The 23,313-nt window shown below is 35.1% G+C and overlaps 7 protein-coding genes and 1 long non-coding RNA gene across 11 annotated transcripts; 3 read left to right on the plus strand and 5 right to left on the minus strand.

Moving 5' to 3' along the window:
- Positions 1-613: 613 nt before the first annotated feature.
- SK16 (SKP1-like 16) lies at positions 614-1,301 on the plus strand. The gene has a single exon (NM_126370.2). It carries the CDS (start codon positions 632-634, stop codon positions 1,142-1,144), a length of 513 nt encoding a protein of 170 aa, NP_565297.1. The 5' UTR covers positions 614-631; the 3' UTR covers positions 1,145-1,301.
- Positions 1,302-2,789: 1,488 nt separating this feature from the next.
- Positions 2,790-4,448, minus strand: AT2G03200 (Eukaryotic aspartyl protease family protein). The gene has a single exon (NM_126371.3). The coding sequence runs from the start codon at positions 4,289-4,291 to the stop codon at positions 2,906-2,908; it is 1,386 nt and encodes a 461-aa protein (NP_565298.2). The 5' UTR covers positions 4,292-4,448; the 3' UTR covers positions 2,790-2,905.
- Positions 4,449-4,668: 220 nt separating this feature from the next.
- Positions 4,669-6,632, minus strand: FUT2 (fucosyltransferase 2; the record flags this gene model as incomplete). 3 transcript variants are annotated; one of them, NM_001335171.1, is made up of 2 exons in its annotated part: positions 4,669-6,167; positions 6,232-6,632. In NM_001335171.1, the coding sequence occupies 2 exons, from the start codon at positions 6,518-6,520 to the stop codon at positions 4,735-4,737; spliced, it is 1,722 nt and encodes a 573-aa protein (NP_001325360.1). The 3 variants fall into 3 exon arrangements, with proteins under 3 accessions (NP_001325360.1, NP_001325359.1, NP_178420.1); NM_001335172.1 differs by having other exon boundaries at positions 4,735-6,158; positions 6,232-6,616; NM_126372.1 differs by having other exon boundaries at positions 4,735-6,167; positions 6,232-6,418.
- A 12-nt stretch (positions 6,633-6,644) lies between these two features.
- FT1 (fucosyltransferase 1) lies at positions 6,645-8,816 on the minus strand. The gene is made up of 2 exons (NM_126373.3): positions 8,477-8,816; positions 6,645-8,200 (listed from the first exon to the last, which is right to left on the minus strand). The coding sequence occupies exons 1-2, from the start codon at positions 8,751-8,753 to the stop codon at positions 6,801-6,803; spliced, it is 1,677 nt and encodes a 558-aa protein (NP_178421.1). The 5' UTR covers positions 8,754-8,816; the 3' UTR covers positions 6,645-6,800.
- Positions 8,817-9,155: 339 nt separating this feature from the next.
- Positions 9,156-13,931, minus strand: AT2G03240 (EXS (ERD1/XPR1/SYG1) family protein). Its single transcript, NM_126375.6, has 11 exons — positions 13,083-13,931; positions 12,353-12,716; positions 12,219-12,267; positions 11,923-12,124; positions 11,731-11,851; positions 11,382-11,640; positions 11,195-11,299; positions 10,894-11,088; positions 10,518-10,802; positions 10,303-10,439; positions 9,156-10,192 (listed from the first exon to the last, which is right to left on the minus strand). The coding sequence occupies exons 1-11, from the start codon at positions 13,735-13,737 to the stop codon at positions 10,093-10,095; spliced, it is 2,472 nt and encodes an 823-aa protein (NP_178423.5). The 5' UTR covers positions 13,738-13,931; the 3' UTR covers positions 9,156-10,092.
- On the plus strand, positions 9,317-9,775 carry AT2G03230 (GCK domain-containing protein; the record flags this gene model as incomplete). The annotated part of the gene is made up of 1 exon (NM_126374.1): positions 9,317-9,775. One exon carries the CDS (start codon positions 9,317-9,319, stop codon positions 9,773-9,775), a length of 459 nt encoding a protein of 152 aa, NP_178422.1.
- Positions 13,932-14,053: 122 nt separating the features above from the next.
- AT2G04505 lies at positions 14,054-14,301 on the plus strand. The gene has a single exon (NR_140012.1). It is a non-coding gene; the product is annotated as an other RNA (long non-coding RNA).
- A 4,032-nt stretch (positions 14,302-18,333) lies between these two features.
- Positions 18,334-23,156, minus strand: AT2G03250 (EXS (ERD1/XPR1/SYG1) family protein; the record flags this gene model as incomplete). 2 transcript variants are annotated; one of them, NM_001335174.1, is made up of 11 exons in its annotated part: positions 18,334-18,660; positions 18,768-18,904; positions 19,080-19,648; positions 19,730-19,834; positions 19,933-20,191; positions 20,649-20,769; positions 20,860-20,989; positions 21,242-21,313; positions 21,398-21,446; positions 21,542-21,890; positions 22,588-23,156. In NM_001335174.1, the coding sequence occupies 9 exons, from the start codon at positions 23,060-23,062 to the stop codon at positions 19,430-19,432; spliced, it is 1,779 nt and encodes a 592-aa protein (NP_001323487.1). In that variant the 3' UTR covers positions 18,334-18,660; positions 18,768-18,904; positions 19,080-19,429. The 2 variants fall into 2 exon arrangements, with proteins under 2 accessions (NP_001323487.1, NP_001318190.1); NM_001335173.1 differs by having other exon boundaries at positions 18,383-18,660; positions 18,768-19,370; positions 19,454-19,648; positions 22,588-23,062.
- Positions 23,157-23,313: the final 157 nt, after the last annotated feature.

The raw sequence follows: 23,313 nt of genomic DNA on the forward strand, positions 1-23,313 counted from the left end.
ACTGCCATAATAAAAAAGTCAAAACATCTAAACCACATTTAATTACTTATATAAACAATATTCCTCAGAATTAGATTGTTTAAATTAATCTAATAAAGTTATTGACAAAAAAAAAATTGTTGCTAAAATGCTAAATGTTGAAAAAGTAAGTATCTTAGAACAAAGTACATGTCATCAAATTAATTATTTCTAAAACTTATAAATAAAAAAATCTCACTATATTATACTATATTTAATATTTACATTGAGTTGATAAGAGATACCAAAAATTAAATTTTGCTTTTAGGTGAAATCCTATCTATAATGGTTAATATTTTTAAAATATTAAATTACAATATTAGTATAACTTATATAAAATCTAATCAATATAATTTTATTAGCATGTGTGTAGTATATGTATGGGTCAAATATTAAAAGAAAATATAAGAGCCTAACAATTAATTATATAGTAGGATTTTGTTATATTTATTTTTCCTTACTATATTTCCTAAATTAAAGATTTGACCCACTCTCAACTCATTATAAAAAGAGAGACATTATTTCATAGCTTCATCAATTTTATTCAACAATTTCTCTCATTTCATTTCTTCCATAAAATCTCTCAAAAATCAACAAAACAACAAAACAAACAATGTCTTCGAACAAGATTGTGTTGACTAGCTCGGATGATGAATCGTTCGAGGTTGAGGAAGCGGTGGCTCGTAAATTGAAGGTCATAGCACACATGATCGATGACGACTGCGCCGATAAAGCAATCCCGCTTGAAAACGTCACCGGAAATATCCTCGCTTTGGTTATCGAGTATTGCAAGAAACACGTACTTGATGATGTTGATGATAGTGATGATTCTACTGAAGCAACAAGCGAAAATGTAAACGAGGAAGCCAAGAACGAGCTCAGGACTTGGGACGCAGAGTTCATGAAAGAATTTGATATGGAAACAGTCATGAAACTCATTCTCGCTGTTAATTATCTCAACGTCCAAGATCTTCTTGGTCTCACTTGCCAGACCGTTGCAGATCACATGAAAGATATGTCGCCAGAGGAAGTTCGAGAACTCTTTAACATTGAGAATGATTACACACCTGAAGAAGAAGACGCGATTCGTAAGGAAAACGCTTGGGCTTTTGAGGATCTAAAGTAAAACCATAAAGTTCCGTTTTCTAAGTGTTGATCTCGATGTTCTTTAATCTTTGTTGATTGCATTCGTTTCTTTGAATTCATGGTTTGTGGTTTCCTTTTGTATTTCATCATGTTATAATGTTTAACAATATTTACTTATATATGCCAATGTTAATTAATTCTTTCCAACCAAAAAGCCTCTGGCGATTCTGAATTCTTTCGCCAGCGGAACAGTATAAAATATAGCGTACATCGCCACCGTTTGATGAAGACTTGGGCACTGGAAATTTATCAAAATACATGTGCCCTAGGGCTTCTCTCTGTTAAAAAATTAAACATTTACGATTTCTTTTAGCCACGTAGTGAAAATTCATAATGAAATGATAATTCAATGCATACCTACACATATCGCATATGTATTATTTTACATTAAATGTAATAAATTAAATCATTTCATATTTTCTAAATAATGTAATGGTATTTTTCTATCATAGAAAGTTATTTGTGAAAAGTATGAAAGCATTTAATTACATTTAATGTAAATTAATACATATGGGATTTGCACCCAAAATTAAAATAAAATAAAATAATAATAATCCATATGGGATATGTGGCTATGTATGCATGCATTGAACTATAATTTTCATTATCTACATTTATAAATTAGTTTTAAGAGAGGCTTCACAATGGGTCGATTTAGCAAGAATATATAAATTATTACGGGCCCTTTAAAGCCCATAATATACTAAACATCCCGTGAGTGTCAATTGTCAAAGGCTAAAAGCTAATTCAAGCAATCACATTTTAGTCTAATCCTTTTCATGTTCCGAGATATCGACCAAAGAACATTCGACACCAAATCCACATATGCTCTAAAGTTCTATATGAGAGAGAAATATACAATCGTAGAAGGAACAGATCTAAAATACTATCTAAAATACAATATATCTTTTTTCCTTCTAAAAACATATGTTAAAATTTAGTGAATCAGTATAAGATAATAAGATACATCAATATATTTCATGGTTTTCAAACAATTTGATTTAAGAAAGAAAAAAATAGGTGAGATGGTTAGGGCTTAATTATGTTTGTTAGGCGACGTGTTTATAATTCCAAATTGATAAAAATTGCATGACGCATGCATTTCATCTCTTTCTCTCTCGAGTTGCTTGGAAGTTGAGCCAACCCCTTTACTTTGCTTCCAAGTTTAATAATTTTAATAATAATTAGTGTTCATTATTGTCAATAATTCTAATATTGAATCATCATATCAATGTCTATATCAAAGTTGTTCATGGTGGAACAAGACCTTCCAAAACAAATTACCACTCTTGTTACGTAAATATTAATATATATATATTAATTAGAAGATTCTCCAATCTATGGTTAACAATTTATATAGATTTTAATAATCAAAAATAGACTACTTTTTGTTACAAAATGTTACCTTATTTAGAAGTTTTTCCAGCTTTAACTCACACATGATGCGGCAAAAAAATCCAAGCACATGATAATTATCTTTGTGGTTTCACGGGCACATGGAAACATATACAATTACTTAATTTTTAGTCTAGTTAGGTTCATCAATATGCAAATTAAAATGATTTTTTTTCCTTTTTGTGGCAAAGAGACTTCTGTTTTTTCATACCAGCAAAACAGTAAACCAATATTTTCTATGTAGTCGGATATATAATTTACTCGGATAAAACTATTGAAGCACTTGACATTGTCACAAAGTATAAATTTCATTTATAATAAAAGAAAAAAAAAACAAATTAAAAATCTACAATTTTCCACATTCAGTGGGAACAAACGACACCGTTTCTTTCTCAAGATCATGAAGTACATTAAAATTCTGCTGTTGAACATTTCCGAAAATAGACATCCCATTAGAACTTCCCATGGCCAAACACAAAACGCCGGTGCTTGAATCCGCCACCATGTAGTTCTCTCCGGGAAGCTCCAAATCAGCACCTTTAAAATGAAAAATCATCTTAGGAACAGCAATATTCTTGGCAGCATCAGGTAACTTGAAGCACAAGTCAAGTCCCGTGGATCCAGAGTCATCTACTGGTAAACTCATCCGAGAAGTAAACTCCTCTTTCAACACTTTAAACGCGGTCTCCTCGAGATACGTGATGGTCGTGCCTGAGTCTATGATCATACCTCCGGTTCCATCTTCGGCTAGTTCAAAAGTAGACTTTTCAACAGAAAGGCGTTTTGCTCCAACGGTGATGCCTTGTAACTCAAGGTAATAGAACGAAGGCTGATCTGGATTTCGTAGCAAAGACATCGTTTTGGTGACTTCACCATCTAAACTTGCACCTGTTTTGTTGACGATACCCGAGGCTAAAGATCCAATAAACAACGAGCTAGATGCTTCACTATCCTCAATCGAGGTCAAGCAATAAGAAAACTTAGTCTCTTTGAGCTGAGAAATAAGCGAGAGCGGTCCGCGACCAAGACCTACAAGACCTGACCCTTGAGAGAACCCGTCGCCTTCGTTCTCAACCCCACACCCAAACCCGATACCAGAAATCGAGTTCTCGTCCTCGAAAGTGAACGTTTCCGTGGCCAAGAGCCCTCTTGTAGATGAGTAATCTCCATAAGTATACAAATACTCACAAGCATCTTTATCTTCGTTACAGTTTGATCGAGGCAATGCGTTACAAAGACCAGAAGAGCATCCTACTTTCGAGTAAGAGGAAGATTTCTCCGGGTCAAAAATCGGAGTTGGTTGATCAAAACATTCAGTGCAAGGCTTGCATTGAGTCCAAATAAGGTCACTTCCGGTATCAACAATAGCAGAGTATTTAACCGCCGGGTTTCCAATAGACAACTCCATAAGAAACTCACCGCTTCCTCCATGAGTAGGTGCTTTAATGTTATTAGTATCATCAGGCTTAGAGGCTACAGCTAAAACAGCTACAGCTCCTAATCTGTTTAATCTATGGAATCCACGGTTAATCCCTCTCTGAATCTTTTGGATCTTGGTGAGGTTTTTACCGGAATCCACATGTCGAAGACTCAATCGAAAACCGGATCTCGGAAGGTTTTTCGGAAGAGTACGGTCGATTAATGATCTTCTTGACGATGAAACCGAGATTAAACATGAAAAAAGAATAAGAAAGAAAGGAAATAATAAAGAAGAAGAAGAAGAAGAAGCCATGGTTTGTGTGTGTGTGAGTGGATAGATGAGAGATTAAGGGAGTGTAGATTAGTGTTTATAAAGAGTTTTTAGGACACAAAAAGAAAAGAGTTACAGAACAAAGTTAGGCGTGTAAGAAGATAGACATTGATGTAACTTCCCTACTTAAAATGAGGAGACACTGTTTAAGAGATTCACTCAAACAAGCAAAGCCCTATTCTTCCGTTGTTAGTTGAGAAAACTTTTGAGTTTCTCTTTTTCTCACTTACTGTTGGGAAAACAAAAACACAAGAAAATTATTATATGGGCCTAATAGTGATTAAGCGCACTAAAACAGAGCCTATTACAGGGTTAAGTAAAAGAAGTCATTAGTGAAAGACAATAATGGAAATGGCTTGGTTCTTCTATCTTTTAATATCAACTGAAACATTCAGAAAAAAAGGAAACATTACAATGTTGATTATCTAAAAGTTGTCAACAAGCTTAAGTCCCCAGCTAATATCTTCACAATGTCTAACATGCGGGACAACATTACCAGTGTCAGTTCCTTTCTTTGCTTTGCAATCATAGTAAGGAGGAGCATGGAAACAAGGATCTGGTGACATAGCTCTACCGCAAGGTGGATTTGGGTTGGTTTGATTCTCTTGTTTATACAGAATCCAAGCTCTTAATCCTCCAAGTCCTTGAGCTACATAACCAAATGTAGACCAAGCACTAATAACCAACTTATCCGTTAAGCTGAGTAAGTACATCTCTGCCCAAGCTTTCCTGTTATGCATTAGCTTCTCTGTTTGTTGATGTCCTTCATGACTTGGCTGATGTATTCCAATCACATCTCTTGTTACAGTTGGATTTTCCCAATACATTGTTTTCAAGATCTCAAAGTATCCTGTTGTTAAAGAGGTGACCAAGACAGATTTGAGTTTCAACTCTTCTTCTGATGGCTGCTTGTATTGTTCTTCACCTTTGCTTAGTCTCGGTAACAGATTCTCGTTTTGAACACACGAAATGATTTGCTTTGTGACTCGAGGAGATACGCCGGATTTCTCATCAAAGACTCTTATTTGAAGACCAATCCTTTCATCAGCTTTGGCTAAGTAAGCTTGATAGTATCTTGTGATTAGTCCCCAGACTTGATTTGAAGGATGGAAAAGGTAACGACCTAAATGGTGAAAAACCGTTCCTTTCTCGGGAAACATCATACCGAGCTCTTCTTCGAAAGAAGAAATCAAGAAAAGAGACGGTGCAAAGAAGTTGTTTGTCCTCATGATCAACCAAGGAACATTCTTTAAGAGATTTTGATCTTCTTCACAGAAGAACATTTTGTCGTGCTCATTGTAGTCATGAGCTAGATGAAGATAGAGATGAGACAGAGACGAAACAGAGGATTCATTAATCAGTTTCCTCTTCAGCATATCTCCATGGCAGTGAGCTGAGTTTTGACCAAAGCCACTGAACTGACTAGCTAAGGTGAAATCTTTCGGTAGTAACCAAGTGGTATCGAGGAACGGTTCGCAGAATAAATCCGCGAACTGTTCCCCTCCTTCAACAAGCAAGACTCTATCTGTCAACATTGCATACAGAAACACAGAAGCAATACTGATAATCCTGTTTCCTAATCCGCTAAACGACATCCAAACAACATACTTGCATCCTTGTGATTCCATCTCACCTGTTTGTTTCTGTTTAAGCAATCTTTCTGCATTGGTATACTGTCTTGTTCCCGGTCCACATCTTTTATGAAGCTCTTCGTAAGCTCTAAGCTTCGAAAGTAGATGCAACGAAGGTTTATACGGTGAAGCTTTACGGTAGAGGTAAGATTGGTATCTACTCAAGCAAGACTCTTTCTTGAAACCAGATACAAGTAGCCCTCCAAGCAGAGACATATCTACAGAATCTGATGAAACATTCAAAGAAAAATTTAGAAACATTTCAAAACAAAAAGAAGAAAGTAAGTTTACCTTTTTGTTCTTGATCTCTCTGCACTAGTGATGAATCATCTGATGAGGATGTCACATTTGGTTCCATTGTTATGAATCTAGATGCTTGTACAAAGCCATTTCCTTGATCATATCCAAACATGGCTACGATTACTAGCGAGACAGGGACTAAAACCATGAACAAAGCTAAGATCTCTGTGATTCTCATTGCTCCTAAGAATCTGCAACTCTTTTCTTGGACTCCTGATTGATCTTCCGGTTGTTGATCAATGGCTCTGGAAAGAGATAATCTTCTTCTGGAGGGATACATTATTCAGAAACCCTAAGATCTAAACAAAAATGGAAAAAGAAATCAAATCTGATCTCTCCCTTTTACTTTCCTCATTTGTTACATAGGAAGAGTAAGAGAATAAGCAAAAGATCATCAAAAAAAAACTGAGACTTTGGTAATAAAAACTCAACCTTTATGCTCTTGTTTTATCTATTTTAAGAGAAAATGTCAAAAGCACAAAAATTGACTTTATTAAAGCTAATTTAAGAAGTTACATGATACATCAAATAATCAAAAACAGAGTAAGGCACACAAAAAATCATACTAGCTTAAGTCCCCAGCTGATATCCTCACAATGTCTCACATGAGGAACTAGTGTTCCCGTGTCAATACCCGTTTTCGCTTTACAATCATAGAATGGAGGCGAGTGGAAACAAGGCTCCATCGACATAGCCCGACCACACGAAGGATCGGGAGTTGTACGGTTTTCGGGTCTATAGAGTATCCAAGGCTTTAAACCTCCAAGACCTTGAGCTACATATCCAAATGTAGACCAAGCACTTGTCACAAGATTATCTGTCAAACTCAAAAGATACATTTCCGCAAGAGCTTTGCCATTATGCATCTTTTTTTCGGTCTGCTGATAACCTTCTTGGCTCGGCTGATGAACACCGATGATTTCTCCAGTTGATGTCGGATATTCCCAATACATACTCTTTAAGTTCTCCGCGTAACCCGCGTTCAAAGATGTGACAAGCACGGCTTTGTGTTTGGGGGTATTAACATGGCGAGATCTCTCCACTAGTGTGTCTACTTCAGGTAGAAGTTTCTCTTTTTGAGTACAAGATGAAATCTGATCCATCACATGCTGAAATGGACCCGGGTCTTCATCGAAAACTCTTACTTGAATCCCAATCTTCTCATCCGCATGCGATAAGTAAGCTTCGTAGTATCTAGTGACTAAGCCCCATACTTGGTTAGTTGGGTGAAAAAGATACCTACCTAAGTGATGAAAGACAGTCGCTTTCTGTGGGAATAGCTTGTTTAGTTCATCATCGAAACCCGGTATTAACCACAGAGATGGAACAAAGTAATTGTCTGTTTTAACAATCAACCAAGGGACTTTCCCGATGAATGTTTGGTCTCCTTCACAGAAGAACATCTTATCATGATCTCCATAATCATGAACAAGATGAAGATAAAGATGAGACAAAGTTCCCTCAGTATCAATCACCTGATTCTTCACCATATATCCATAACAACGAGATGATTCTTGATTTAATCCATCAAACTGATCAGTCATAGGGAAATCTAAAGGTAGCAACCACGACATACCGAGAAACGGCTCGCAAAAGAGATCATCCATGTCTTTCCCTCGGTCAACAAGCAAGACTCTATCCGTTAAAAGCGCGTAAAGAAAAACCGAGGCTAGAGAAAGTATCCTGTTCCCTAAGCCGCTAAAAGAAATCCACACAACATATTTGCATTCACCATCACCATCAATATGTTCTTGATCAAGTTGTTTTAGAGCTTTCTTGTAAGATTCAGTACCCGGACCACATCGCTTGTGAAGCTTTTCGTAGTTTCTAAGCTTAGAGATGAGATAAGAAGATGGCTTGTAAGGTGAAGGTTTACGGTAATGAACTGATTGGTACCTACTAAGGCAAGAATCTTCATCAAAACCAGAAGCAAGTAGCCCTCCGAGAAGCTTATCAGAATCTACAAAACAAAACAGAATCAGAACAAAATCTAAAAAACTCGGAAAAAACGAATGTAACAGTCTAAGCTGAGACCAAAACAAAAGAGCACTTTTTCACCAAAACAACATCAAACCAAAAATAGTAGTCTTGTGACTGACAAAGACTCAATTTTTATGAGTATAGATCTCAAATTGAAATCGACCAAGAGCTATGGACATACAGAGGCAAATGCGTAGTGTAAAGAACGAGATCTAAAGTAATAAAGCTCAAAACTTTGACTTGGAAGAACACATACTGATGTTAGTAACATTTGGGAAAACTCCGGCGTCGAGAACTCTAGCTTCGGCGAAACCCATAATCCGATTTGAATCAGATGGGTGTTGGTGAAAGATCATTGAGAATGCTACTAGTACAGAGAAGACTATCAAGCAAGTAGTGAAGGTTCTCGTGAGCTTCATCGTACCGGAGCTGAGATACTTCATTTGAAGTAGTTCGGAGAAATTAACGGACTTTGAACCGCCGGTAGTGGTTCTGATCGGAGACGATCTTCTCCTGTACGAATTCTGATCCATTGATTGCTCTTGAGGGAGACTCTAAAGTCACTCACCGACTTCATAACTTTATTTCAGAACATGTCTCCACGACATGGTTTAATTGTAATAAAATTATATTTCAATTGAATATCTTCACTTCTACATTATTACTTTTTACACCATAAACTTTGTAATGTTATATTTTGACCCCTATTGTAACAAGTGAATATTAGAAAAAGTAAACCATGTTAAAATTTAATTACTTCTAATTAGGACTGTCAAATTTTTACTACAGTAATCTTTAAAAAATTACAAATGTCAAAATTTTATAAAATAATGTATATAATTTTAAGTAATAAGATAATTAAAGAGAAAATATCTTAAAATACCATTTTTAAAATTAAAAAAATCTTAAAATACCATAAAAGAAAAATTGTTCTCCAAGAATACCACCACTTGTTCTCCAAGAATAGGTTTTAACGAAACTATTTCCTAAAACTTAAAAGCCGACATAACTAAAGGGTTTAAGAGGAGGGGTTTTAAGCTTCCCACTTGTGTTCTTGACTCTCAAACCTAACTTCGTCTTTTAAAATCAAACAACCATGTCTTCTATGAATGCGAATGCTGAGAATTCTGAGAGCAAACCAAAAAGCGGTAACGACCCTTTGGATCATGAAGGAGGAGATTCATCTGCTGCTTCGGAAGATCCGAACAAATCCAAAACAGTAAGTTCTGATGATGATTTGAGTGAGACTAACAAGGAGAAAGAGGAAGAAGATTGTGAAGAGTGTTGGCTTAGTCGGTATTTGAAAAAAGGTGATTGCAAAGATGCATTCATAGAAGTTGATCATTGTAGGGAAGTGAAAGATGACGGCACGAACTGTCGAGATGCTAGATTGAAGCTGATTACATGTATGTATACTAACGTCGATTACTACGGACCGTTTCTAGCAATGCAGAAAGAGATGCGGACTCAGTCGTTAAAGGAGTTGGAACAAGGGGAGGAGGCAGCCGCTGCGGCGAAGAAGAAGGAAGAAGAAGAAGAAACCAAGGGAAAGTGAGCGATTATTAGAATTTATTTGGTTAAGTTATTCTGATACTTTGAATGTTTCTGATTATTACTTTTGTTATTGTGGGAGAATTTGGTTTTTAAGTCATTGCTTTGTTGATGCCCATGAATTTCATGTTTCTCTCAATGAAACAAATTTTAAGTGCAAATCAGTGACCCTAATTACTATGGCTAATCTAGCGAATATCCGTTATCCTGAGTGAAACATCTCCTTGATCTCAATGAACCAGCTTTAGTCTAGTCCATCTTCCTCCTACTCGTTGTGGATGAATCAGTCTTTACAGAATCTAAGACTAGAAACCGAGAAAACTAGTTGCCTTTATCGTCATCCTCGTCGTAGTTAAACGGTAATGGAACCGTCTTAAATGCTCGATACTTCCCAACATTGTTCAAATGCTCATTCTCTAACCTGTTTTTTTGCATAAACAAATCCCCAAGAAAGTTATATCATATGTTGTGTGACAGTAAATAGCGCTAATACATGGTGAAGAAAAGTTGCAGTAACTTATGTTTTCTCACCTGAAGAAATTCCATATCCCACGGCGGATAATCTCTAGACTGGCAACAACAGCAACCATCGTCTGTCTGTGCATGAAGGAGAAATTGAAATCAAGCACGGTCTGCAGCCACGCGAACCTGAGCAAGATGTTCAAGATCTGCATATGTTTTTAAAGTTAAGAATCAATTTTGCACTAGGATTCCAAATGTTGTGTTACTCTATAGTTTGTGCTTACCATCGCGATGAAGTATACTTTCTTCTGCGGGACAAGGAGTTTATCACGGAGCCAAGGGTTCTTAGATGTTCTGTTTAGAAGACCCCAGTCATAGACTAAGTCCCAGTAAGTACAGAAAATGGCAGCAATAGCTGAGAAGATCCCAGCTAATATTCTCCATATAAATTGATTATCCTCGTCGACACTGTAAGTCGTCCTCAAGCAGACAGCCACTATAGTCAAGAAGTACTTGAGGCCATTGTATCCTTGTTCTGGGTTTTTCTCTTCAAACAGTCGCCTCAAGCACTGCAAATATATAGTGTTCTTTAGCAAATATTATATGAATGAAGAGAGTTTCGAATGGTTGGATTTCGTATGAACTCAACAAGCTTTGTACCTGAAGGAGACGAGAGACGTATGGGATGACAGCAACAATGAATAAGAAAGCATTGTAGGCATCTGACTCTGTGCAAGTGTTTATTCGATGTTTGTAATCTCCCCAACCGTAATGACATATATAAAACTGGATACTTCGAAGAGCTTGCACCTGACTTGTTAACTGATCGCCCACCAAGAAATCAGGTAATGTTACCTGCAGGAGAAGTCGAATATTAAGATTTGGATATGTTGAAGTACAATGATCAAATTTTTATTTTTCATCATCAATCATCAATGAGACGTTCAGTTTCTGTTCCTACCTTGTATAGAGGAGCAGCAAGGCAGTGAAAGAGGCAAGTGAGGAAGAAGAAGCGACTCGACCGGTAGAAGATGTTGAATGGTAAGACTAGAACTACAAACATACCCTATATCACACAGTCATTCCGTTATTATTGTCATATCGCTAATTTTCGCATTAAAAGCTGAATATTGGATTTATAGACTTACAGTGAGCAGGAAAAGAGGAAGAAGTTCGGTTAATGCTTGATAATCTTTAGTTTCGGGGTCAACCTCCATGTCAAGATTGGCAAGAATACAAAGAAGTGCAAAGACTCCAATGCTTAATCCCACAAATAGAACTTGTCTATAACCAAGTTCAGTACCGTGCTTGAACCCAAATATGAAAGAGTAATTCACTCGATACCGCCTCCAGTAGTATATGTTACCAGCATACATAAGTATGTGCAGAACGACGAACCCGAACAAACTGTACGAAGATCAAAGAAGGCAGAGTGCATCAAAACATTAAGTTCCACCTTAAATATTCATGAGAACAGAAGAAACATTATAGTCAAACCTGTAAAGAGGGAACATAGTGTTCATGTACTGTTTCTGGCCTTCCTCCTGCAAAATGTTTCGTGTTCGTATGATTGCGAATAGAGCCACTACTAGAGAAAACAAACATCCACCCAAGAAACCTGAAACCAAGTTCTGCATTAGCAATTGAAGGAGAATCGAAATCAGTATAAAGTAGTAAAATGAAGTCCACCTGTGGAGAATGTAATTCGATGTCTCTCTCGTTTAGCTTTGGGTCTCAAGATGTTCATTCCTTTTGATCTGTTAGCATTGGAGAAATGCTTAATAAACGTAGCTTCAACACGCTCAACGAGTCTAGTAACCTCATCAGAGCTTCCAAGGTAAGAGTTATCAATCATTTTCATGTAAGACTTTGAAGCATGCCTTGAAGTTATCTGTTTCAGAGGAATTTCATCGAACACCTTTCAGTCATACTTCAAAAAAATCCCCAAATTCAAAAACCTCTCAAACCTCAAACCAAATCTTTACCTTATCATATTTCTTCAATATCTTCGAAAACGCTAATTCATTCAAAAAGCTGCATCGAATCTCAAATCCATCAATCATAAAACTCCATGAATCCGCTTTGATCATCCAATTCAACAACATATACGAGTACGTACCTGTAGCTTTTGAGTAACCGAAGCTTCTGGTAAAACTCAACGAAGGCGCGTCTGAGTTTCGCCTCCACTTTCCTCAGATTCTCTCTGCTAAATTTAAGCTCCGTCAAATTCGAGGCCTGGAGAACACTTTTAATGGTGGATCGTGGCGTTTCCTTCGTATGGTTAAACTTGACACGATCCAAAACCTCAATCGGAGGTGGTCTCCCAGCTTTCATCTTCCTCACGTCACCGGACACTTCGCCGGAAACACCGTTATCTTCTTCTTTCTCTGCATCATCATCATCTTCTTCGTCAGAGGATTTACCAGCTTTGCTTGATCCTCCTTCTTGTATCGCTTCCATGTGAGCTTGAGCTCCAACTTTCACTGCAACCAAACCAAAATTTCAAATTTCAAATTACGGTTTAACCAAACCGGATAGTGCCAAATACTGAAAATCTGCAACAGAATCAATTTAACCGTTCGATTTAACCAGAATTAATAATCGAACCGGAGAGAGTGCAACAAAACTAGAGAATTTCAACTAAACGATTCAGTAACGGTTACGGTTTGGTAAAACCGGATAAATCAATCAAACGAGAGAAAGACACAAATCAATTTCAGTTTGGCCATTACGGTTCGATAAAACCAGATCAACAAAACCGGAGAAAGAAACAGATCAATTTCAATCCAACGACTCGGTGTACAGTGACGGTTCAACCAAACCGGAAAGGTAGGTTTACTTGAACTTACTAGATCTAGCACCGGCGGGAGTAGAAGCAGCGACGGCCGCCGCAGAATTAGCAACATCAGAAGCTAATTGAGTCATCTCCACCGTACGTTCCTCCCAAGGCCAACCATCAGGATGTTCAACTTTAACCCTAAACGCAATTAAAGCATCCATTTGCTTCTCAAGCATCACAGCTTCTTTCATAACTTCTTCAACTTTCTCTTTATAAAACTTCTCAACTTTATTGAACTCATCGTCTAGTCGCCGGAAAAACACCGTCTCGTACTCTCCTCCTTCCTCCGACGCCATCAAAAACGTCGTCTCGTAACCATGACTCGCCGAGTTTATTAGAATCGGCGCAGTGACATGCTTAATTCCCTCCTCGATGTCATCATCGGAATCTGAGAAATGTCCGATCTGATGACCACCACCGTGTCCGCCGCCGTGTCCGTGGTGTTTCTTTTTTTTCGGTGATGTGGAGATTAAACCGCTGAATGCTCGGTGAAGAGTCATTTTCCTGTGAAGTAAGTGATGATGATGATGATGAGGACCGTGAGGATTGGTTTTGCGTTTGAATTTGATGATTTCTTTAAGTTGAGATTTGAGATAATCATAATCCATGTAAGCTTCATGCCATTCCGGCACCATTTGCGACGAGAACTCTTTCCCGAACTTCATTTTTCTCCAATCTCGAGAAAATCTTTGTCCGAAGAAATCTAATCTTTTTAGTTTCACTGTTGTGTCTGTCTGAAGAGTGAAAGAGAAGACAGAACAAAACTTAGTTTAAGTCTTTAAGATGGGTAAAATAGTGACTGGTCAGTCCAACAATATATAATAAAAAATTCATTGGGTCAATTTTCCTTGATTTTAGCTTTGTTATAAAAACGAGTTTCTTTTTCATCAAATCTTCGTTGGTTTATAGTTGAAAACACATTTACCAATGTGTTCAGATTGGGCAACCAAAGCGCGTGAGGAATGTCCCACGACGGACATCAATAGATGGAACCGAATAGAACACGTACAGCTCATAATATTATAATATTGACATACCAATCTGAATTATTCTAACATTATAAAATAAAAGAGATAGAGATAGATAAATTGGAGTGATGTAGCAGCCTTTTATTCTACGTGTAGACTTAAGTTTTTTTGGAGGTGGAGGTGGCAAAAAGACATGTGCATCAAAGGCCGGTTATGGACTTGTGGTTTGTATCACAGCTCGTCACAGCTCGTCACGACATATATATAAGTTTGAAACATTAAGATAGAAAGAAATTGAAGAAAAGGAATCAAAGTTAGATAATTGATAGTGAAGAAAATCAACAAGTCTTGAAAGTTTCCAAAAGTTTGTAAAAGATTTTCAACATTTAGGCGAAAGTTTCCAAACATATTTGTGAATTTTTGAAAGAATTTGAAAGTTTCCAAGACTAGTTGCTATATTTGTTATATTACTGTATATCACTCAAAACATATTTGTTACGCTTGAAATAAATCATGCAACTTGTGAAAGTATCCAATTTTTTGCAAGTTATCAATAAACATGAAAAAAATCAAATTATTTTTCATACCACCAATAATTAATAACTTAAAACGTGAGCTATAACACACTTTTAACGTTCTGTTAATTAATAGTACAACTACAATTTGTATCAACATAGGTATGTCTAACTTGTTACGTTGAAAAAAAAAAAAAGAGTTGTTTGTTAAGAAAATGAAAGTTCAACAAACTATAATATAAAAACAGATTATCTAGCAAATTATCCCTAAAAGTATTGGCTAAATCGTCTGCATTGGTCCGGTTTTTCCTGCACCGATTATATCGCCTATCTTACACATATTTCATAGCTTATTTTATTTTGTTAGTTAAATATTTCACATCTTATTTTGTCCTACCAGTACCATCTAAATCATTAGTTGATATAAAAATAATTATAAATGTACAGTCCCCACTTGACTTTCTCAAATTATGAAGCTGCTCGTACGTATATACTGTGATTAGTTTATTGTTTGTATATGCTAAATCTTTTCTTGAAGATCTCAAATCTAAACGATAAGATCTTACTCTGGCTGGTCTTAGCTTTACAGCTTTTCATATTCTTATGTGACATCGAAGTTACAAACATGAACCTATCTATTTGGACTTAAGAAGTCACCAGTCAATATACCACATGCATGTTTCTTTTTTCGTTTACCATAGACAAAAATATGGTTTAAGTATTCACAAAGATTACGATCTAAGAAGAACGATCCACTTCGTTAAATTCTGAAGATCTTTATGTTGGTTGAAACTTGAAAGTACTTAGCCACTGAATAGAACTTATGATGATTTCAAAGTAAAAATTCCAAACAAGTATTTTTATTTTCAAATCAACTGAAATTATATATTGAGATAGAAAGACTTATTATTAATTGGACGATCAATATAACTTGTAACATATATAATTTTAACTTGACATTATTATTGAGTAATAAAATTATATTTCTCATAGTTTTTGACTTTCTGTCTATTTGAAGGACAGCCAGTCACGCCGCGTCGTCCCCTTTCTCTTCTTCGTTGTCGTTTGTTTTCTTAATTCTTTTTGCATGTGTTGAATGGACGCATTCATGCATTATATTTATTGAAATGGAGTTTTGTTTGTTTTTTCATTTAGTGCGTTACTCTTTACGTTTGGTATGCACTCGTTATCTCATCACTATAGTAAAGCCTCTTTTTATGGTGGACACGTTTCCATTCCAAACGTTTACTTGCTTTGCCTTGGATGCCAAAACCTTTTTGATTGTTAGGCTTCAATGGGAGATACCAATTTTGGCTGCTACTAGAAAAGTTGTCCCCGAGCTGGATTGGGAGACTCTCGTGAGTCGTGTCGAGCCATGACTCAGCTGCGGGTTTTCGTGACCAATGTCGACTTCTCTCTTGCGTTAGTTTCTATTATTATTTGAGGTTAATTGACGCACCCTAGCATTAAATTGGCCTGTAAATCTCAAAAATCTTACCTGAACAAATTTATCTTTTAAAAATGAATAATATTTGAACAACAATATTGAGACTTAACCCAAAAAATAATTGTTTTAAAATTAAAGAAATAATATTTTATTATAATGACAAATTTTACTAAGAACAATCGGGTTTTCGGATCATATTGGCAGCATCATAAATATATGCTATAACTAGATTTTAACCCACGGTATACCGCGGGATGATTTATTTTTTAAAAGTAATATATATTAAAACTTGCAAATTTTATTTTTATAAAATATTTATATATTTACAGTTTATAATTATTATTAAGTATTTATATATATTAATTGTTATTAAAAAATTATAAATTAAAGATTTAACCCGTATTGAAACGGTGAATTAATTATATTTTCCTTTTTATTAATGTTGATTCAAAAACCCGTCCCTCCAAATCCGTCTTACCAAAAAGCCATTTATTTTATTAATATTAATTTTATTTATGATATGACTCTGAATTATAATCTAAACATTTTAGCTAATAACATAGGAGTGCACCATATTTATTTAATAAGGGAATCTACCATATGACCAGAATGCACTTTTACCCAAATCCACCAAAAAAGTCTTGCAAAACTACTATAGACCCGAATGTACCATATTTTTTTGTGCTAATATTTATGTGATTAATATTTAATTGATTTCGTATATAAGATATTAAATTGTTTTACGAACTTATTTGTTTATAATTTGATAACAGATAGATATTTGAATATTCAGTATATTTTGCTTCAGTTTAGGAAATCTTTGATGACCCGTCTTTAAATCTAATAAGCCCTATAATTAAGAGATGAATATTGTCGTTAAATAATTTTGGTAATCTTAATGATGTCATTAAAAAATTTTGTTTTTGATTAAATTTTTCTAATGGCATTGTCATGTAATTAATTACAAAAATTAAGATTATATTTAAAATGTACTTCCCAAATAATATAGTAGGATTGTCACATTGTTGGTTATATATGCTAAATCGCAACTCTTATTGTCTTGTTGACAAGTCTAGTTCTCTAGTGTCTTTTTAGATTCAACGCCAACATAGCCATCAACTTTGATTTGGAATATGTGACATGAAACCTTTGTTATTAAATATATTTTTACTAGTAAGAAAATTTCGGGCCTAGATTATATATTTTGTAGAGTTGAGACCAGTATTTAATAAATTATTCCCTTCCAACGATCGAACTCGTGTTCTATTAGATATCTACATTTTCGACTTATCTAGAATTCAACAAAGCAGAACTTGACCTAAAGCAGAACCTCCTATCAACTCTACCGGTAGAAATAGGAACCATGATTTTGCGTTGAACCACCATAAAACGATAAATAAGGAGAGAAGTTTCCAGTTTCCTTCCTCGTTACCACTCCGGCGAACCAACTGACCCACTACAAAAACCCCATATTGACAAAGATTTCGACTTTAAAAGACTCAGTGATATTGGATCCCATACCTAACAATCCAACATACTCGGATATTTAAAACCATATATTTTAAGTTTTTATAAAGTATGTGAATTTTTTATAATAGATAAAAAGAACAAAAGAATTGACTCAGTTAACGAATAAAGTTGACCCCAAAAACGTTTTGTTTTTTTCGTTGTTTCTAATTATTTATGTAATTTGTTTTCGTAAAGATGTATACAAAGTAAAGTGAATTCATTTAAAGTTTTCTAATTTCTATGCTTATGAAAAAATTATATACAAAAAAAAGTATATACAAAGTTTGAAAGGAAATTATATTGAATATGATTATTCGTTTATATATATCAGCCTTCATTGTATCAAAGGACCTAACAATAACTATTTGAAAACTATTTCAATACAAGCATGATTTTCATGAACCCATTAATTTATTACCACCTTCTTTGTCCAATAATTGATTTACACTTTTAACGCAAGGAATAAAAAAAAAAATTGAATCTGTAAGACCACCATTATTAGTGGTATCTTAACCAAATCTTAGCTTAAAATTTGTGAAAAAAAACTTAAATATAAGCATAAAAACTTTTATATAAGAGCTCTTTCTTCACAAATCTTACCCTAAAATTTTGGATAGGATACTATCAATAATGATGCCCTAACACTTTAATCATGTTAAAGATAATTCCGTACCTTGTGAATCTCAACTTTACACGTCTCTTTTTTTTTGTAGTATTATTATATGACTTTGGGATTCTCTTTTCAAGTACATGATATAAAAGAACCGAAAAGAAAGAAGATAAAAAGTTATTTCAGTACACGACGACAAAGAGAAAAAGTAAAGTGTATGGTGCAGAAAAAGAAGGAGAAAAATTATATGAATATTACGAACAAACAAATATTAAATTATTAACACGACTACAAATATAGAATGGTTGAATTTTGTTGACCATTTGTGAGACAGTAGACTTGACTATTGTCCTTGTCATATATACATGGGATAATATCATTATCAGCTAAAGCTGATTAGATAACGACGAAGAGCAAGCAAGGATGGCTACAATCTCTATTCAACGAACATTTAATGGTCCACTTCGTAGTTGAATGGTAATGAAACCGCCTTGAAAGCTCTGTACTTACCGACATTGTTTAAATGTTCGTTCTCTAACCTGTTTTTTACGTACCATGATTAGTTTTATTAAATGCGATTGAAAAGTCTCGAATATAGTATCATTAAGAAAAACGAGTCATTTAATGTATAGTACGTAGTAGTAACCTGAAGAAATTCCATATTCCACGACGAATAATCTCAAGACTTGCCACGACTGCGACCACTGTTTGTGTGTGTATAGACTCGAATTTGAAATCTAACACAGTTTGCATCCACGCAAATCTCAGCACCACGTTTAAGATCTACGTTTAGTTTAAATATCAGTTACTTTTCTTAAAACTTTTTTAAACTAGTACTTACTGCCTAGCTAGGGTGTTGTGGTCTAAGCAGAACGAGGTGATACCAAGACTTGGCTAAGCACCGACCACACCCATGCCAGGTGGTCCATCGCAAAATCGTACTAATATTATCACTCACCATTGCAAGGACGTATACTTCCTTGTGTGGGATGAGAAGATTATCGCGTAACCATGGATTCTTGGATGTTCGGTTAAGAAGTCCCCAATCATAAACCAAGTCCCAATATGTACAGAAAACCACTGCCATAGCCGAGGTAATACCACCTAACAATCTCCAAATAATTTGACGATCTTTTTCGTCATCCACTTCATAAGCCATCCCTAAGCAAACAGCAACTACTATCACAATGTACTTGAAACCGTTATACCCTTGTTCTATGTTTTTCTCTTCAAGCATCCGCCTCATACACTACACATAAAATGTCAGAAATTCTTTTTTTATTGAACAACCAAATTATAATTATTGAGTTAGTAGAGATCAATATATTGTACCTGAAGGAAGCGAGAAAAAAATGGGAAAGCAGAAACAATGAATAGGAAAGTATTGAAGACTTGTGAATCTTTACAAGTGTTTTTTCTTTGTTTGAAATCTCCCCAACCATAGTAACATATGTAGAACTCGATGCTTCGAAGAGTTTGCGCTTGGCTACATAACTGATCTGCCAAGAAGAAATCGGGTAATGTCACCTGCATGAAGAAAGCAATAGTAATATGTTTGTAAAAATATTTCATGTTCATTTACGATTCAATTGAGTTTTGACGATTTACCTTGTAAAGAGGAGCAGCAAGCATATGAAATAAGGTAGTGAGGAAGAAGAAGCGACTCGATCGATAGAAGATGTTGAATGGTACGACTAGAACTACGAACATAGCCTAATTATTTACATCACAAAGTTATGATGTCATGCATTATCGTGGAATCACTATAAGTATTTTGCATTCAAGAGCTGATATTGGATTTGTGGACTTACAATGAGGAGGAAAAGAGGAAGAAGTTCGGTTAATGCTTGGTAATCTTTGGTTTTGGGGTCTGTTTCCATGTCAAGATTGGCAAGAACACAAAGAAGAGCAAGCGCGCCAATGCTGAATCCCACAAAGAGAACTTGTTTGTAGCCAAGTTCAGTTCCTTGTTTGAAACCAAATATGAAGGAATAATTTACTCGATACTGCCTCCAAAAATAAATATTAGCAGCATACATAGTCATGTGTAACATAATAAACCCGAACAAGCTGCAAGAACAAATAAAAAAACCAAACAAACATTAGCCAAGTAAAGTGTGGATTATTTCAAATGTAATTTCTGCGTTTGCGTTTAGATGAGTGAAAAAAACGAGAAAAGAGAACTTTTCAATTGTGTTTAACTTTTACTATACTTTTAACAAATCTGATGTGTTTAACATGTTTAAAGTGGTGAATTCATTAAGAAAGAATACGTACTAAGTGTAAACGCAAACATATATACATGCCCGGCTCTTGGGAGGTGCTGAGTGTGCTAGTGCACCGGGTCCCACTTCTTTATTCAGTTTTTCTTTATATTTTAGGGTCCAAATGTTCAAATAATTGCAAAATAGGATCTAGTTTTTAAATATTTAGAGTTTTAGGTAAAGAAATTTGGAGCATAGCACAGGGTCCAATAATTTATTGGGCCGGCCCTGCATATATATGATTGAAGCATAATAAGGCCTACCTATAAAGAGGGAACATCGTATTCATGTATTGTTTTTGGCCATCATCTTGTAAAATGTTTCGGGTGCGCACGATAGCCACAAGAGCCACTATGAGAGAAAACATGCATCCACCCAAGAAACCTGAAACATCATTTCTCATAAGAATGTGTAAAACATTAAGAAGCAAAGCATGAAAGAGCAAAAAAGTACCTAAGAGAGTAAGATTTATACCTGTGGAAAATGTTAGTCGGTGTCTCTCTCTTTTAGGTTTTGGTCGCAAGATGTTCATTCCTTTCGTTCTGTTACCATTCGTGAACTGCTTTATGAATGTAGCTTCAACATTCTCCATCAGTTTCATAACCTATGACAAAAGAGGAGCAATAGATTATCAATATTAGAATAAACAGAAACGCTATGAAACTGGTTAATAAGTTGATATTATAGTAATTTGGGTTGACTCAACAATTATCACTGTTGAATTTTAGAAGATAAAATGTGTTTTCATCAAATCTCATCGAATGTTGTTTATATTTCATATCTCATATAGTCGAGTAAGTAACATATATATTTTCCTCTATAAAATTATTTACAACATTTAAACTAATTAGCTTACCTCATCAGAGCTTCCAAGGCAAGATTTATCAACCATTTTCATGTAAGACTTAGCAGCATCCCTCGAAGTTATCTGATAGAATACATTTTCACTTATGAAAACCAACCTTATACAAAAGACAATGAAATAAAAATATATATTCTCTAACCATCTAACCTTATCATACTTCGTCAATATCTTCGAAAGCGCCAACACATTCAAGAAGCTGCATATATTTTTGATAATTCAAAACTCAAATCCAAAAAAAAAAAAATTCTTTAATTTATCTCAAGTCGGAGAATAAAAAAGATACGCATGCACCTATAGCTCTTGAGATACCAAAGCTTCCTATGGAACTCGACAAATGCGCATATTAGCTTCTCCTCGATTTTCCTTAGATTATCTCTGCTGAATTTGAGCTCTGTATGGTTCGATACTTTGAGAACGCTTTTAGTGTTGGACTGAAGAGCTTCCTTTGTGTTGTTGATCTTGATGCTATCTAAAACCTCGATAAAAGCCGAGCTTGAAGATTTCATCTTGCTCAAGTTATTGGCTGGTGTGAAGAATACATCATTGTGATCTTCTTCGTCTGTGTAATAGTCATCTTCATCGGATCTTCTACCAGCTCTACTGGAACCTCCTTCCTCTATGGCCTCCATATGAACTTTCACTACAATTAACACCAGAAGACAAAAAAGGTCAATTTTAAAATTTGGCGAGTTTGATATATATTGTTACTGTTCATTTGAATATAACTATAAAAAAATATGGCTTTACTATGTGTGTTTAATCAGCTTTTGATAGAGGTGGACAAGCTAGAACTTGGAAATAAAACTTTTAGTATCAATTCGTTTTCATTTATATTTTGTGATGTTACAAGAATTATTTTCTTCTCGTCCTGGAGGATTCATATTCTAACTTTTAGATCGTTTATCACTTCAGCTGATATTGTGAGCTTCATTGCTTCAATGGACTAAATATTAAAATTTGATATTTTTCTGTTTTTCTAATAGAGAGTTTTACACCTAAAATTTGATTTTGCTTCCATGTTTTTCATCTTTTTTTGCCAAGTGACAAAATTCATAGGTTATTCAATCATGTAAAGTCTAAACAATTTCAATTTCAATGAATATTTACATTATTCGCAAAAAAACATTTTTTGTCAAATATTTGTCTCGAATTTCAAACACAAATGAATACATGAAAATCATAAAAAGTGATATCTTTAGGAGATTTTGATGATATCTTTATTATTATTATCATATGTTATTTCAGGGCTTTTAGATTATCAAATTTTCGCTTTATTTCTATCAAATATTTGATATAATTTTTTGGTAAAAGGTTAAAATATTTCATATTTCGCTTACTAGATGGATTTTTGGCGAGCTCCGCCGGAGAAACCACTCCATGCAAGGCAAAGCGAGCCATCTCCACTGTACTCTCTTCCTTCATCTTTAACCGAAATGCGATCAAAGCATCCATCTGTTTGTTAAGCACCGCCGCTTCTTTCACCACCTCATCCACTTTCTCTCTATAGAATTTCTCCACCTTGTTGAATTCATCGTCTAGTCGCCGAAAAAACACCAATTCATACTCTCCTCCTTTCTCAGCCGTCATCAGAAACGTTGTCTCGTACCGTTGACTCGCCGTAGAACTAACCTGAATAGTCGCCGTCGTTATTCCATCCTCAATCTCGAGCACCGTCGACGAAAGGCTTATCTGACCGCCGTGAAGATTGGTTTTGCGTTTGAAGCGGTTGATGTCTTTGACAAGGGTTTTGAGATACTTGTAATCCACGTAAGCTTGTTGCCACTCTGACGAAAAATCTTTTCCAAATTTCATTTTTGTTTCTCTGTTTTTAATTTATTTAAAATAGATAAGAGTTGTTTGTGAACATTCGTCAGTGTGTGATATACATATTTATAGATTGTGTCAAAATGTTGAATTGACCAGACATACTGAAACTCTTTTAGTGCTAAGTCAATGACTATATCAAGATGATTCAAGTCCAATTTGCGAATAATTGTTTTACCAAAATCAAACTAAAACGTGGTTTGGTTCCGTAACGATGGAAGTTATGTCTAAGTACGATG

This window comes from Arabidopsis thaliana, chromosome 2 (genome assembly GCF_000001735.4).
Source record: "Arabidopsis thaliana chromosome 2, partial sequence".
NCBI lineage: Eukaryota > Viridiplantae > Streptophyta > Magnoliopsida > Brassicales > Brassicaceae > Arabidopsis > Arabidopsis thaliana.